We start from the raw sequence: 15,521 nt of genomic DNA, 5'->3' as shown, positions 1-15,521 counted from the left end.
AATCATCCTGCCTCTGTGTACAGCCAGCTGGGCTTTCCTGCCCCATTGGGCAATGATGCCTTTTTTGAGGGGTTCAGCATTAATCCTGGTTTTTGACAGGTTGGACATTCTTCAGTGTTGGCAAGCCAAATCACTTTGGCTAGAGGAAGAGAATGCTGAGCTGTGAATAGTCTCCATCCCCACTATTCTGACCCTTTTGTTTATGGGCCCATTAAACAAATATTGAGATGGCTGATGAAAGATACCAAGTGAAGTTTACAGTGAGATTATTTTTTTTTTAGAGTTTACTGATTTATTTTGAGAGAGAAAGAGAGGGTGTGGGGAGGTGAGGGGTAGGGAGAGAGGGAGAGAGAGAGAATTCCAAGCAGGCTCCACACTGTCAGGGCTAAGCCCAATGTGGGGCTCAACCTCATGAACCATGAGATCGTAACCGAAACCGAAACCAAGAGTCAGATGCTTAAACGACTGAGCCACCCAGGAGCCCCTACAGTCAGATCTTCTTATTCACTTTGTTATAGAGACTACCCTTATGATAGCCCCTTATGAGATTTAACGGAATAGAATTATCTTCACACTCTGCGCCTTTTACAAGAGGTCCATCTGTATGTTTCTGTCCAGATCTCCTGTCTACCAATTTCCAATTTTGGTTTTTGGAAGTTTCTGGCCACCTAGTCAACTTTTTAGCCCCAACTCACTAGTTAGTGTAGATCTATATCTCAGTCATTTCTTCTATGTGAAGTTTAACACTACACTCAAAAGTTCTGCCCATGTGAAGAATTCTCCTTTATCACTGTATTTTAAGTTTATTGTGAGTAAAATTGTATAGCTGGCTGGTGCTGCAGCACTTACAGATCTCTCCATAGTTAACTGGCTTTAGGGAACTCCCCATGAAGCCTATTGTTGTTGAAGGAAAAGAAATGAAGCATAAGGTTCAGATACCACGGAGTTCTAAGTCACCTGCCATTGCAATTTGTTTGTATCTTCAAGACTGGTGTGGGGCTAGTTCTTATATATACAATTTAATAAAGGAATGCTGATGTGAACAGCTGATTTTATGACTTACTGGCCCAGATAACACCCAGTTCAGAGAGCAGTTACTAAAATCTGCAAAGAGAGTTGTGACCTTCATTTGAGGATCATGGACAGCCTTAGATGACCAAACAAATGGGTATCAGAAAAATAAATACCGTAAGTTCTCCCTCCTTTCTCCCACTGAACTCTCTCTAGAGCTACCCAATGGTCAATCTCAAATGAAAACCGGAGGACAAAGAGCCTGTAGAGATGGCTCATTCAGGACAGAGCAGGGTGAGAGGGTAGAGAGTTATTCTGGAAGGGCAGATAAGAGCTGTTTATTACAGGCCTGGAGTTTGAATCTTGGTTGTTCCTTTCTGGATTATGAATTCCAACAAGACAGAGATTCTCTGATTTATATTTCTGTCCACAGTTCTTAGCACAGTTCTCAGCACAGTTCTTGCCTGCTATAAAATAGGTGCTCAGTAAATAATTAAGTAGCCTAATCCCAACAGCTCCTGTGTTGTGTGGCTTTGACTAAATCATTTGTATTCTTGATCGTCATTTTCATTATCTTTAAGAGTACCAGTGTCTGTTCTGTTTCCCTCATGAGGATGTTGTAAAGGTCAAAAAAACAAAGATATTAACATATGGGTGCTTTGTAAACTGTTTTAGGTTCATAGCAAAATTGAGAAGAAAGTATAGAGATTTTTCATGTACCCTCTGCCTCCACACATGCATAGCCTCCCATATTATCAACATCCCCCACCAGGTCAGTACATTTATTACAAGTCCATAGTATGCAGTTCACTCTTGGTGTTGTACATTCTGTGAGTTTGGACAAATGTGTGATGACATATATCCATCAATGTGGTATCATGTAGAGTATTTTCACTGCCCTGGCAACCACTGATCTTTTTACTGTCTACATAGTTTTGCCTTTTCCACACTGTCATATTGTTGTAATCATACAACAAGTAGCTTTTTCAGATTGGCTTCTTTCACTTAGTAATATGCATTTAAGATTCCTCATGTCTTTTCACAGCTTAATACTTCTATTTTCTTGATCTGTTTGTCTGTTCTTTCACCATCATCACACTGTTTTGATTACTGTAGCTATATTAGTAAGTCTTGAAGTCATGTAATGTGATTCCTCCAACTTTGTTCCATTCCTTCAAAGTTGTATTGGCTATTCTAGGTCTTTGGCCTTTCCGTATAAACTTTAGAATCACAAAATACCCACAAAATAACTTGCTTGGATTTTGATTGGGGTGGCATTGAATCTTTAGGTCACATTGGGAAGAACTGACATCTTGATAATAATGAATCTTCCAATCCACAAACATAGAATATCTCTCCATTTAGTTTTTCTTTGATATCTTTTATCATAGTTTTGTGCTTTTCTTCATATAGACTGTGTACATATTTTGTTAGACTTATGCCTATTTCATTTTGGGGGTGGTGCCAGTAAATGGTTTTGTGATTGTAAATTCAAACTCCACTTACTCATTGCTGGCATGTAGGAAATAACTCGATTTTGTACATTAGTCTTGTTGTACAACCTTTCTATAATTGCTTATTAGTTCTTGGACCTTTTTCATCTATTCTTTTGGATTTTCCACATAAACAGTCATGTCATTTGCCAACAAGAGAGTTTTATTTATTTCTTCCCAGTATGTGTATGCCTTTTATTTCCTTTTCTTGTCTTATTGCATTAACTAAGACCCAAGTAACTTTCTACAGGACACAAAGCTATGAAGTAGCCATGCCTATTTGATGCCAAGACACAGATCTCTTAATCTTTAAGCTAGCTTGCATTCAGTGCTCCTTTCCTTAAATATCAACCCTCTCCCTTCTTTACAGCTTCTTAAAACAATATTGTATCATTTTTATTTATATTATGTTAACTTTTGTTTCATGGGCACAGAGTTTATATATTTCTTTGCATATAAGTTTCATCTGTTGTTTGTTGTCATTTATACTTCCTTTTGCCATCTTCATTATGCTTTTTAGTAGGTTGTTCCTTTCCTCTTGGTTTGGTTTTATTTTTATCAGAGTGCTTCCTCTGAAAAATTCTTTCAGCATGGGATTTAGAATTTGGAATTTAACTTTTACCTGCAATAGTTGTTTACTTTTACCTTCTTATCAATGAAACATATAGACAATAAACTATAAAGACGTTTTTGTTAATCATGGTTCATCTTGACTCTCCCAATGAAGAATGAGGTCTGACTGTGCTCATGCTGGACTTTGCAGCCATTAATCCAACAAAAAAGTTTCATTTTAGTGGGATAGCACATGCTTTTTTTCAATGCAGATAAAATCTGGCAGGCAGCCTGTTTTTCCAGCTTTACCTTGTTTGCTGGTGATAATTCCTGAATAATGACAAGTTCACTTTTCCCTCTTGCTAGTTCTCATCCTGTGGCTTGAATGTTTTGTTTTCCAAGTATTAAAATGATATACAATAAGTGCAAAAAAAATCCAGGACACCCATAAGAGATAACAAGAAAAAGAACCCTCAAGGATTATCTATAATGGTGCTATCTCCCAAGGATATGTGTGATTACCAATTTTGTAAATATCCTTCCAAATATGTTTGCACTTAGACCATCATGGAATTACAATAAGATGTATTTTACTTATTTATTTAATTTATTTTGACAAAATATTTAATAAAAATATTATATTTATTTAAATTTTTATTTATTAAAAAATTTTTTTTTAATATTTATTTATTTTTGAGACAGAGAGACAGAGCATGAATGGGGGAGGGGCAGAGAGAGAGGGAGACACAGAATCGGAAGCAGGCTCCAGGCTCTGAGCCATCAGCCCAGAGCCTGACGCGGGCTCGAACTCACAAACCGCGAGATCGTGACCTGAGCTGAAGTCGGACGCTCAACCGACTGAGCCACCCAGGCGCCCCAAATTTTTATTTATTTTAATAAAAGATTGGCCATGCTGAGATATATATATTTACCTCAACACTGTGTTTTGGACATTTTTACATGTGGAATAGACATTCATCATCCCCACTACTCTGCATAATACTTCACTGCACACATAAGATGTATTAATATGATTCATATCCTACTGAAAGATAACTAAGTCCTTTTTTCTTTCCTCATTTTTCTCCTCCTTACCCCCTTGTTCTTCTCTACTTCGTCCTTTTTATTCTTTTTCTCCATCCTTCATCTCTTCCTCTTCCTTCTATTTGTCTTCCTCCTCTTCCCTCCTCATGCCACACCTCTGCGTCTTCTTCTTTTTCTCCCCCCTTGTGCCCTCCTCCTCTTTTTGATGGCCCTTCTCTTTGTTTAAATGTAAAGGGTTCTGCAATAAGTCTACTTGATTTTTTCATTTTGATTTTTTAGTACTTTTTTTCCCTTTTTGTTTCTTCCCCAATATACTTATGTTGGGATTGTAGTCTCTCCTCTGCTTTTATAACTTTGGTCCATGATATTCTTTCTCCCTCAGTTCTGATTAGTGTGCACTTTGCTTTGACTTTTATTTCCATTAATAACTAAGATGAGAGATGTTAAGAACCTTACTGATGATTCCACAGTAATTCTTGTCAAAGCCAAGCTAGGACTTGGTTCTCCTGGGCTTTAGACCTAAGATCTTTCCACTAGATTGAGTTGCCTCATCATGGGTGAACTTAGAAATAGTCTCAGATTTATTGTTTAAGTCACACAAGGAAGCAAGCAAGCAAGCAAACAAACAATGAAAACAGTAAACAAAAATAAAAGAGAAGAATATTCAGTAACTTAACCAGAAGAACTTGAATTTAGTGTTTCCTCTGCTCAGTAACTTAGTACTTGGTGAATTAAAAATAAGCTCTTTGTGAATGTATGCCTACTTATGTTTGTTCCAAAATTATTAAAAATGTATGGCTGTTAGCCTACCCAACAGTGTCATTTGAAACCTAAGTTTATAGAGCTAGAAGGAAGCATGATAAACACAGTAATATCTGTACTTAGAGGTAAGAGATCATGCCTGATATATTAATTTAATTTCTTTTTCAGAATTAAAGGAGTTTGTATACCGACTTTGTACATAATATCAGGTAGTCAAATTTTAGTCTTTTATTCTTTTCCTTAAATCCTCACAAGTAAATAAAGAAATATAAATATTTGATTAGGTAAACCAAGTTGGAAGATGAAAACAAGTGGTCTTATTAAGTGTCTCTTGGCACTAAGTTTTTGTAAAGCCGAGGTCTCTTCCTCAATGGCTTTTCTCATGACCACTTCTATTTCTTTGGCAATTATTGCTTCCTGTTCAGGGGCATTTCTTACCCAAGTCACCCATATGACCTATACTAAATTGTGATTGTTTAGTATGTTGTCCATTTAAGATATATTAACTATTAAAGTAAGTAAACAAGGAGGCCATTAGACTGAGGTGGCTCTAATGCCTTGGCAGCCTATGTAATCAAACCAAAATCTAAACCTGTAAATGTCTCAAGGTTATGAAATCGAAATGTAAAGACAATTGGTCACAAAAAACCAATGGGTCTTTAAGTTATAGCCAATCAGTACTTTTCTTGCATTGCTTCTGCCTTGTCTCTGTAACAGTCTCTCCCTTGCGCTCTTGTCCATGGAGCACTCCTAACCACACCTGGCTTGACAATGCCCAATTTGAATCAATTTTCGCTCAAATTCTTTGAGTTTTAAATTTACCTCAGTTTATCTTTTAACATTGTAAAGTAAAAAGACCACATTTGAAGACCAGATGGAATTCTTTTTATGCCACTGAGATTTACCTTTAAAACAAAGGGAGACTGAACACTCAAGTGTTTAGAAGAGTTTTTTGGGAGGTTTAAGCGTTTAGAAGAGTTTTTTGGGAGGTGGCTCTGTCAGTTAAGTGTCCGACTTCGGCTCAGGTCATGATCTCAGGTCCATGGGTTCGAGCCCCGCATTGGGCTCTGTGCTGACTGCTCAGAGCCTGGAGCCTGCTTCAGATTCTGTGTCTCCTTCTCTCTCTGCCCCTCCCCTGCTTGCATTCTGTCTGCCTCTCTCAAAAATAAATAAACATTAAAAAATAATAGAAAAATGAGTTTTTTGAGAGAAGGGGGTATTCTTCTTGTGAATTGCCTTCAGAACCTATTTTGGACAAGAAGTGGTCCCCTCCCCACCCTCCCACAAATTTGAAGTAGTAAAACAGTTACTAAAATAGTCCACATATTTCCCTTGCATCCTTGGATAAGTTCAGCAACATTTCTGTATTTTTAGTTTCTTCAACTCTAAAATGATGATAATAGTAGTCCTTAATTCACAGAGCTGTTCCAAAGGAATTAAATATCTCAAGTGCTTAGAGCAGGGCCTGGCACATGATAAATACTTTATGCCTTTACTGTGTCTATTCCTACTACGATCACGGCTCAGGCTACTACTACAACCACTGCTGCTACCAGTAACAACCCCCGCCACCCCCCCCCCCCCTTGCCCTTTGCATGTTCATTTAAGAACATAGTGGCTCCAAATGACTTTTGGCTGTGTGTACAAACAAAAACATTCCCCAAAGATGAAAATTTGCCACTAACGACACGGTGAAAGGATGTAAATTGCAAGATCTAAAGTCAGCTCTGAAAGAGCCAGTCCCCAAAGTGTTTTGAGCAATGAAGTGGCATCGAAACAAATCTAAAACCTTGCAGATGATGGCTCTGAAGGCAGCTCCTCTCAGCCGGACGTATAATGAATGTTTTTTACAAAGTCAATCATATACTTTACATCACGTTTCTCTAATACAAATGCGCTTCTTGAAGATAGAAGTTGCATTTTCCACTTGTGTGCCCTTCCCATAGCATCCAGGACACCGCTCAATAAATGTGTTGATTAGCTGTTGAGGTAGAGTTGAGGGGAGGAGAATTAGGAATAAAATGCTCTCCAGTTAATTGCAAATTGCATCCCTACTTAAAAGTAAATTTGCATTTTAGTTTCTTTTTCTACCATTTCTGGAAAATGGCTCGAGTTGGTGTTTGGCATCTGGTTTTATGCAACTTTGTAAATTTTATGGAAGTCTAAATTCTTTCAAAGGTTTTGTTGTAGGCTTTTCTGTTTTTATTCTTGTTTCAAAACGGACAGAGGTGTTAGTGCAAAGGCACGCCTGTTCCAATCACATTTCCTGAGATGTTAAAAGAATCGTTGAAATTTAGAGATAGTAGGGAATGCATTATTACAGTTTAATCACCCAACATACACTACCTGGAACACAGCAGAAACTTAATAAGTCATTGAAAAGTAAATGAATCATGTAGTATGTTATCTTCATTTCACAGTTGAAGAAACAGGCCCAGATAACCTGCTCAGATAATGTAGGACGGATTACCATAAATGTTCTTTGATGTCATTGTGCTTTAAATGTGGGTTTCACATTTACATTGTAGCATGGAAAAAGACTTTACATTTGGTCTGTGAAAAACTTCCTTTATTTTAAAGTATGCAAATGAATCAAATTCTTCAGTTAGTATCAGTTGCATTTTAGGAAGGCAATAGTAAGAACTGTTTGTACAAATCAAAAGGATTTTTTAAGGGGAAACCAAAGTAAAATGTCTTTTGGGTAGCTCATTCAAGGCCTGTCAGTCTATTCATTTCCTTTCTCCCTACGGTAAGTTTTTGTTGTTATAAATGATTAGGAGTTCTTAGCCACCATGAAGACTTTCTGTTGGAACCATTTGTCTTTCTCAATACATAACACATCTCCTACTCCTTTCTGTGTAACTCTCAGACTTTCAAGAAATGTAGCTTAATTTGTTGGTTGATTTTCTGTTATTTTACAGGATGGAAAAACAGAGTCGAGTTCATGTACCTGTTTGAAGGGACCCAAACTGTCAAAAATAGGGACAATTGCCTGGATGGTAACCCTCAGTGACGCCCTCCACAATTTCATCGATGGCCTGGCGATTGGGGCTTCCTGTACCTTGTCTCTTCTTCAGGGACTCAGTACCTCTATAGCAATTCTGTGTGAAGAATTTCCTCATGAGTTAGGTAAGGAGCTCTGATCATACTGTAAAAGTTGGTTACTTCTTGATTTCAGTGGAGTGAGACATTTTATTTTATTTAAAAAAATTTTTAGCATTTATTTATTTTTGAGAGAGAGAGAGTGCACGCGTGTGAGTTGGGGAGGGGCAGAGAGAGAGGGAGACACAGAATCCGAAGCAGGCTCCAGGCTCTGAGCTGTCAGCACAGAGCCCGAGGCAGGGCTCGAACCCATGATCATGACCTGAGCTGAAGTTGGACGTTTTACCGACTAAGCAACCCAGGCGCCCCTGGAGTGAGACATTTTAGGCGACACACTTAAAAATCCCACTGATGCATCTAAATGAAGGAGCCCTTGTTGGATACTGATGCTTATCTTCTCTCATCCAAAAATAGCAAAAACTATTTGGTATTTTCTTCTTTTTCTAGGGGACTTTGTGATCCTACTCAGTGCAGGAATGAGCACTCGGCAAGCCTTGTTATTCAATTTCCTTTCTGCATGCTCCTGCTATGTTGGGCTGGCTTTTGGCATTTTGGTGGGCAACAATTTTGCTCCAAATATTATATTTGCTCTTGCTGGAGGCATGTTCCTCTATATTTCTCTGGCAGATATGGTAAGAAATTAAAATTTTTTATCTTGTTTTAATTTAAAATTTAGAAATAAGCATCTGGGTTGTGAGTTGACTAAGGGTGACCTTCTACTTTCCACAGTGTGGAAATTCTGTCATTAAAACATTCCTGGCTCAACAGATCATTCTTCTTGTACTAATAGTAACTTGAAAGTGATTCTTATTGATCGTTTGATCTATGATCTAATTGATAAAAGATGAAATGATTTACTTTTGCTGAAGTAGAGGTATTGGCCCAGGTTTTTTGCCTTGTGGTAGGTAAGCCTTGTACTCTATTATAGTATGTCCCCATTGGACCTTCTCCCCCTCTTTTGTGAGGATGTCACATTTTTTATTGTTTAAAAAATTTTTTTAATGTTTATTTTTGAGAGAGCGAGAAAGAGAGAGAGAGACAGAGTGCAAGCAGGGGAGAGGCATTGAAAGAGAGGGAGACACAGAGTCCAAAACAGGCTCCAGGCTCTGAGCTGTCAGCACAGGGCCCAATGAGAGGCTCAAACCCATGAACCGTGAGATCATGACCTGAGCTGAAGTTAGATGCTTAACCGACTGAGCCACACAGGCACCCCAGGATATCACATTTGGAAGGGAATAACTTGTTAGAATAAATAGCATTTTGTTATTTCAGAGTTTTAAAGAGTGGGAGTCTTTTGGATTAAACTAAAACTGGTAAATTGAAATTGGACAATATTTACATGGGTTGGTATATATTTGTATCTGTGTTTATGCTGTGTCTGTGTCTTTATTTATGTGTGTGTGTGTGTGTGTGTGTGTGTGTGGTGTGTAAAAGAGAGAATATCAATGAACCTGTGCCCTGTGCATTTTCAAATGTATCATGGACAGCTTTCTAGAAAATTAGAATGTGCTACATATATGCAATTCAAGGAGCATTTCCTTTGCGTTTGGAACTGAATATGTATCACACACATAATTTAATAATTTAGTTTCCTTCATCTGCATTCTCAGCTCCACATGATAACCCTCTCGCTCTGCTCACTGTTCTGTGCAGGCCCTGATCAGAACAAGAACGTCATCCCTCAGAACCATCACTGCATTATATTGTTCTTCACACAATTCGTGTCTCATACTGTATTTGTGCCAGGCCATCACTTTTCTGTTCTTTGTTAGAAGAACAGAATATCAGAATTGTTCCATTCAAGGAAAGGATACTCATATGTGACGTTGTATGTCCTACAACAGTTTGCTTTTTTCAGAATAGTTTCACAGCTTTCACTCATTTTATCCTGGTAAAACAACTTTCTTAAATCAGGCACATGGATTGATTGGGTTCTGGAGGCCTCCTGGATGCTTTGGTACAATGCACCATGGTGTGTGCGTGTGCGTGTGCGTGTGTGTGTGCATGTGTGTGCGTGTGTGTGTGTGTATGTATGTGTGTGTGTATATATATATATATATATATATATATAATTTTGTAATACATTTTGAAAAGCTGGCATTTACAGATCTATTGGAGCCTTTTCAGTAGAGCTTATCTGCTGAGAAAGGGTAGATTTTAAGAACAGAAGCTGGAGTTTTAATTGCGCTCACTGTAATGAGATTGTTATAGCCTTCAATCCTGGAACAGTACATAATTTATTTGAAAACGTTATGATTTTATGAGGGGTAGAGCAAGCAGAAAGACACAAATTAAAAAGAACAGAATTAAATGTATAGCGATTCCTAAAGATTTATTTAATCAGCCACTATTGATTGATATTTCTGTGCCTGGCCTGGAATTTGCAAGGTGCTGGGGACACTGGAGTGAGCAAAAAGAGGCACACTCCCTGCATCTGTGGGGCATTCTGTCTTTAAAGACAGGAAACCAGAAATTCAATGAATAAAATCATACACATGACTAAATAATTACAAATAAAAAAAATCCGTGAGCTAAGGAGAAAAGCAGTACATGTGGTGAGAGATGAAGTTAGGGGACTCTAGTGTAAGTTAGGAGGGGCTAAGGGAAGCCTTGCTGGAAAGTATGATTTGAAGCTGGAACCTGAAGGATGGAGCTTATTGAGAAGTTAGAGGGGGAAGAGGTCAGATAGCAGTTTGGGTGGGTGTGATGAGTTTGAGGACAGAAAAAGTTTGGATGCATTTGAGATCCTGAAAGAATGGTGTGAATGGAGCATAGAGAGTAAGGCGGGAGAGAGACAGGCGGACAAAGAGAAACACAAGGCATAAAATGAGGTAAATCCTGTCCCACTGATTAACTCAGGTGGGGAGCACTACTTCTATACTTTTATTCTTGTTGATGTCTGATAGGGCTAGATATCCCTTTTATGCTATCTATACTATGCTATATGTATATGCTATGCTAAATAAAACATTTAAACATCTGAATTAAGTCATCACTGCCCCAACCCCGCAGAAATCTCTAGGCGGCTGTTTTACGTTTTACCACCAGATGGCGACAGTTATCTAACAATGTATCTTTCTCTTAGTTTCCAGAGATGAACGATATGCTGAGAGAAAAGGTAACTGGAAGAAAAACCGATTTTACTTACTTCATGATTCAGAATGCTGGAATGTTAACTGGATTCACAGCCATTCTTCTCATTACTTTGTATGCAGGAGAAATTGAATTGGAGTAATAGGAAATGAAAGATGCCGTTGTCAAGGAAGGCATTTAATAAATAAAAACATCTCCAAAGGGATTTTGAAGCTGATCCTATTTAGTTAAAAGATAATTTTGTTTTCAACTGTAGGTCAGGAAAACTGATTATTGTTTTCAGATCTGTGAAATAGGCCATTATTTGTTGTCAAAGATGCTTCAAAGGGTTTTCGGTTCCAGTCTGAAAAGGCAGGTACACGAGATCTTTGGTCAGTACCCACTTCTTCATGTTTTATGCATTCGACAATCATTTAGACATGAAGATCCAGAGAGAGAAACACAGGCTAGGTTGTATAAGCCTTTAGACCTCTGTGGCAGGCTCAAAAGCTCAAGTGGTTTCAGAGTGGTTTTCTTTCAGTTAATTTGTCCTAGTGCTTTCACAGGCAAGTACATTAAAATGTGGAAGAGAAGCAAAATGCATGCAACACGGATCTAAATGATTCCAAGGCCTTAATGAACCCAGGAAAGAAAGATTGCTCATAGCTTTTTTTCTGTTTTATATCTCAGTTAGGGACTTGTAGGCTCGTTTTAAAAAATTATCCTAAAATAATATGAGTTATGCAATCAGTAAAGTTTTGTTAGCCCTACTAAGTTCAGACTTTATCTGACACCTCATCTCCAAGTGGAAGCTCTCCCTGCTCCCACACAAATGCAGAATTGCTTTTTTTATGGCTCAGGTGTAATTGCACCGCAACCCAGGGCAGAAAGCGTGGGGCCAGGGACTATTCAACTACAACGTATCATGTATTTGCATCGTGAAGGGAAAGACTATGTTGGTTTATAGGAAGAAAATGAATGTAAGTTTAAGCAATTTACTTTTAAAATTCAACATAACTGTTTAGCAGAGTGTATTTTAAATAGATGCAAAATAATAGCTGGACTGCTGTACTTCAAGGACTGATTAACTAGAAAACACACATTCCTTCTGGGCGATTGAAAGCAATCATAACATTCCTCTTCTGTGCTCAGTCCACATTTTTCCTCCATGGCATATCTTGAAAAAAAATTCCACACACCGCGGTTATTTTTGTGCCTTTTGGAGGTGAGACGGCCTGCTTGCTCATTTAGCAGATGGAGAAAGTTGGTCTGCACTTTAACATCCTAACCCCAATTCACACTCCCAAGTCACTTCAGGAAAGATGACTGACAGTGAGGAAAGTGATTGATAAAAGCCAACAATGATCTCAGGAATTAACATTTTCCCACAGACCATGCGATGGTGTCACCTAGCAATAATGCAGAGTAGATGAATATTTAACATGTATGTTAATGTAGATTTCTCTTTATAACTGACAATTAAAAAAATGTTTGTTTGACCAAATAGTAAACACCTTTGAAGCCATGCATTGTGTTGTTTGTTATTCATTTTAATATATATCTTTTTTTGAGTGACTTCCCTGTACCTGGTGTTACAGGGAGAGAGAAAAATAGGAAATTGGTGATGTGTTTATTGCAAAGATATTCAGCAAATAAATACGGAAAGATTAATCAGTAAACATAGAATCTGTTTTTATCATTTAATCTGTTTACATTAAGTCTTAAGAACAATCGTTAACTTTTTAAAGCACAGACTGTGTGTCTGGGTTAAGAAGCTATTTACAACACGATAATTAAAACAAGATAGTTTAACAAACTCTCATTTGTTGCATGTGGGTTATCCGGGTGCTTTATATTACACTTTCCGTGTGTTGATCTTTTGGCCGTTTTCCTCAACTATGAGGAGAACAGAGGCAATAGGGCAGGAAGGCCCAAAAAGCAAAAAGAAAATTGCTACTTACTTGAGGTTATGGTTGCAGGTAGAAGGTAGGATATATAGAAAGCCGTGAGTAAATTTAAATCCCAGGGAACAATTCAAAAAATCAGTTAACATATCTTATACTGAGGCATTCATTATACTCCTTGAATATTCTATAATTTTTAAACCTTAAAGATGCTACTATGGCACACCAAAGATGATTTCAACGCATTATATTTGGGGTTATGTACTTTGACTTTTGCATAACTGAACTTTTAAAAATGCCTACTAATAGCTGGCATTTTCTGAGTACCGAATCAGACCCTGTCTTAGTACTTCCAGACTACCAGACTGGGGGGTGGGGGTTATAAACAGCAGAAAGGTATTTCTCACCGTCCTGGCCCCTGGAAGTCCAGGTCCAAGGCACCCTCAGGTTTGGTGTCCTCACGTGGTGGAAGGGTAAAGGAACTCTCTGGAGCCTTTTGTTTAGAGTACTAATCTCATTCATGAGGTGCTCCACCCTGATGACCTAAGCACCTCTCAGAGCCCCTGCCTCCTCCTACCCTCATCTTTAGGGGTTAGGATTTCAACATACAAATATTTGGGGGACACGGTAGACCCCTATTACCATGCCGATGTGGAGAAACAACCCACCGAAGAACCCGAGTCTCACAACAGGTTATTCTCATGCTCACAGGTCTGCCGGTGACGTTCAGCTGGTCCAGCCCGGGCTCTGCTGGACGGCTCAATTTCAGACTGGGGGTCGTCTAGGTTGGGCCCCCGTGGCAGGAGGTGCTGCAGTCATGTGGCAGAGGGCACAGACGTGCCGTTCTGGTACAGGAGACTGGAGAAGTACAAACGGTTTCAATTTGCTTTAAGTGCTCTCCAGAGACTGTTATTTTACCTGGTAGAAAACAGCTTATATCAATACTAATTCACCCAAAGCTCCCAGAATTACTTTTTTGAGAATATTATTCCTTCTAGGAGAATATTATTTTCTTTCCCTTCAGTGTTATTATGTGTAAATGTGTGGATGCAACACTGCTTTACCCCAAGTCAAGATAATTTGTTTTTCTTCAGTTTGTGAGTCGAATCCTGCCACGCTCATTTCTATGGGCAGCTGCTTAGCATAGCCGACACGAGAGTCCAGTTATGTAACAGTCCCTGAAAGGCATTTTATAATGATCTGGAGATGCTTAGTAAACCCCACCACGCCTAAAAGTTTCTGCAACTGGAGCTCAAATTTTTAAAAAATGAATTAATTGACAAGAACCAAGACAACACGATGGGTTTACCAGACAATTAGCGTAGGTGTATTAACAGAGCTAATTACTGATGGCCTGTGCCAGGGGAAGAATCGCCAGTCTGCTCTCCATGCTCTGATTGGCATTGCCTTCCTTTGGGTCTCCCCTTGGTCTTCTTCAGTGGGCTACCGTGATTTCCAGACTCCGTGTTTATTTAAGGTTCATTACAGGACAAAAGGTTCTTAACCCTGCAATAAATCAGGTCCCTAACACTGATGTTGCTATAGCTGCTTTCTCACTGATGCTCTGCCTTCCCCAGCTGTGTGTGTGTTGCAATAACTGTGCTAAATTGCATTTCCCTTAGCTGCCTCTCTGTGCTGAACACACTCAAGGCATTCTCTCATGGCCATTTCACTTCCTATATGGGAGGCTCCCCACCTCTGTATATCTCATAATCGGCGACTTTACTAGTAAAATTTCAGGTGAGCTACGGCAGCAGGATGAACTAAAAACCCCAAATACCCATCCATTAATTCTTTTTTTTATTTTAATTTTTTTTAACGTTTATTTATTTTTGAGACAGAGAGAGACAGAGCATGAACAGGGGAGGGGCAGAGAGAGGAGGGAGACACAGAATCGGAAGCTCCAGGCTCTGAGCCATCAGCACAGAGCCCCACGCGGGGCTCGAATTCACGAACCGTGAGATCATGACCTGAGCTGAAGTCGGACGCTTAACCGACCGAACCACCCAGGCGCCCCCCATTCATTAATTCTTAAGAGGGGCATTTCCCTCTATATTTTAATGTTTCCAAATGCCATGCCACTGTGGCTGGCAACCAGGTGGCATTGTTGAGATAGAGTTGAGTGAAAATGAAAATCATCTGTTGGGATCTGGTAAGGCCACAAAAATGCCAGAACCGTAATAATAATAGGCGTCTTACACATGTCAGGTTTACTTTCCTTTCTATAGAACGCAGAAGAAGCAGTGCGGGGCTAACGTGGCAGTTCCCTGGTCGTTGGGAATCCAATCTGTCATCTGTGGCTTCTGACTTCAAGATGACTTCATGTTCTAAGATATTTGCTAGAGAAATCCAGTCTTAAATTCTAAAGTCCACATAGCAGGAGGAAGAATAGGTAGAAAACCAAAAAATTCACACCTAGCTCTTCATTCCCCTTAAACGAGCTTTCTCAGAACATACAACAATTTCTACTCACATTCACTGGTCAGAATTAGTCACTGGCCACATTAGCTTACAGGAGAAGCTGGGAAACATTGCTTTTAGCTGGATACACTATAACCAATAAGATCAGGGTCTGTTACCA

The 15,521-nt window shown here is 38.9% G+C and overlaps 1 protein-coding gene across 2 annotated transcripts in view; it reads left to right on the top strand.

Annotated features, from left to right (window-relative positions):
- Window positions 1-12,561, top strand: part of SLC39A8 (solute carrier family 39 member 8) — a 79,781-nt gene extending 67,220 nt beyond the window's left edge. For both annotated transcript variants that reach the window (XM_060654545.3, XM_060654544.3), the window contains exons 7-9: window positions 7,784-7,991; window positions 8,412-8,596; window positions 11,050-12,561. In XM_060654545.3, the coding sequence (XP_060510528.1) occupies window positions 7,784-7,991; window positions 8,412-8,596; window positions 11,050-11,199 (543 nt within the window). In that variant the 3' untranslated portion in view covers window positions 11,200-12,561. The remainder of the gene's footprint in view (window positions 1-7,783; window positions 7,992-8,411; window positions 8,597-11,049) is intronic.
- Window positions 12,562-15,521: the final 2,960 nt, after the last annotated feature.

This window comes from Panthera onca, chromosome B1 (assembly GCF_046562875.1).
Source record: "Panthera onca isolate mPanOnc1 chromosome B1, mPanOnc1 haplotype 2, whole genome shotgun sequence".
NCBI lineage: Eukaryota > Metazoa > Chordata > Mammalia > Carnivora > Felidae > Panthera > Panthera onca.
This window is presented reverse-complemented; position numbering and strand designations above follow the sequence as displayed.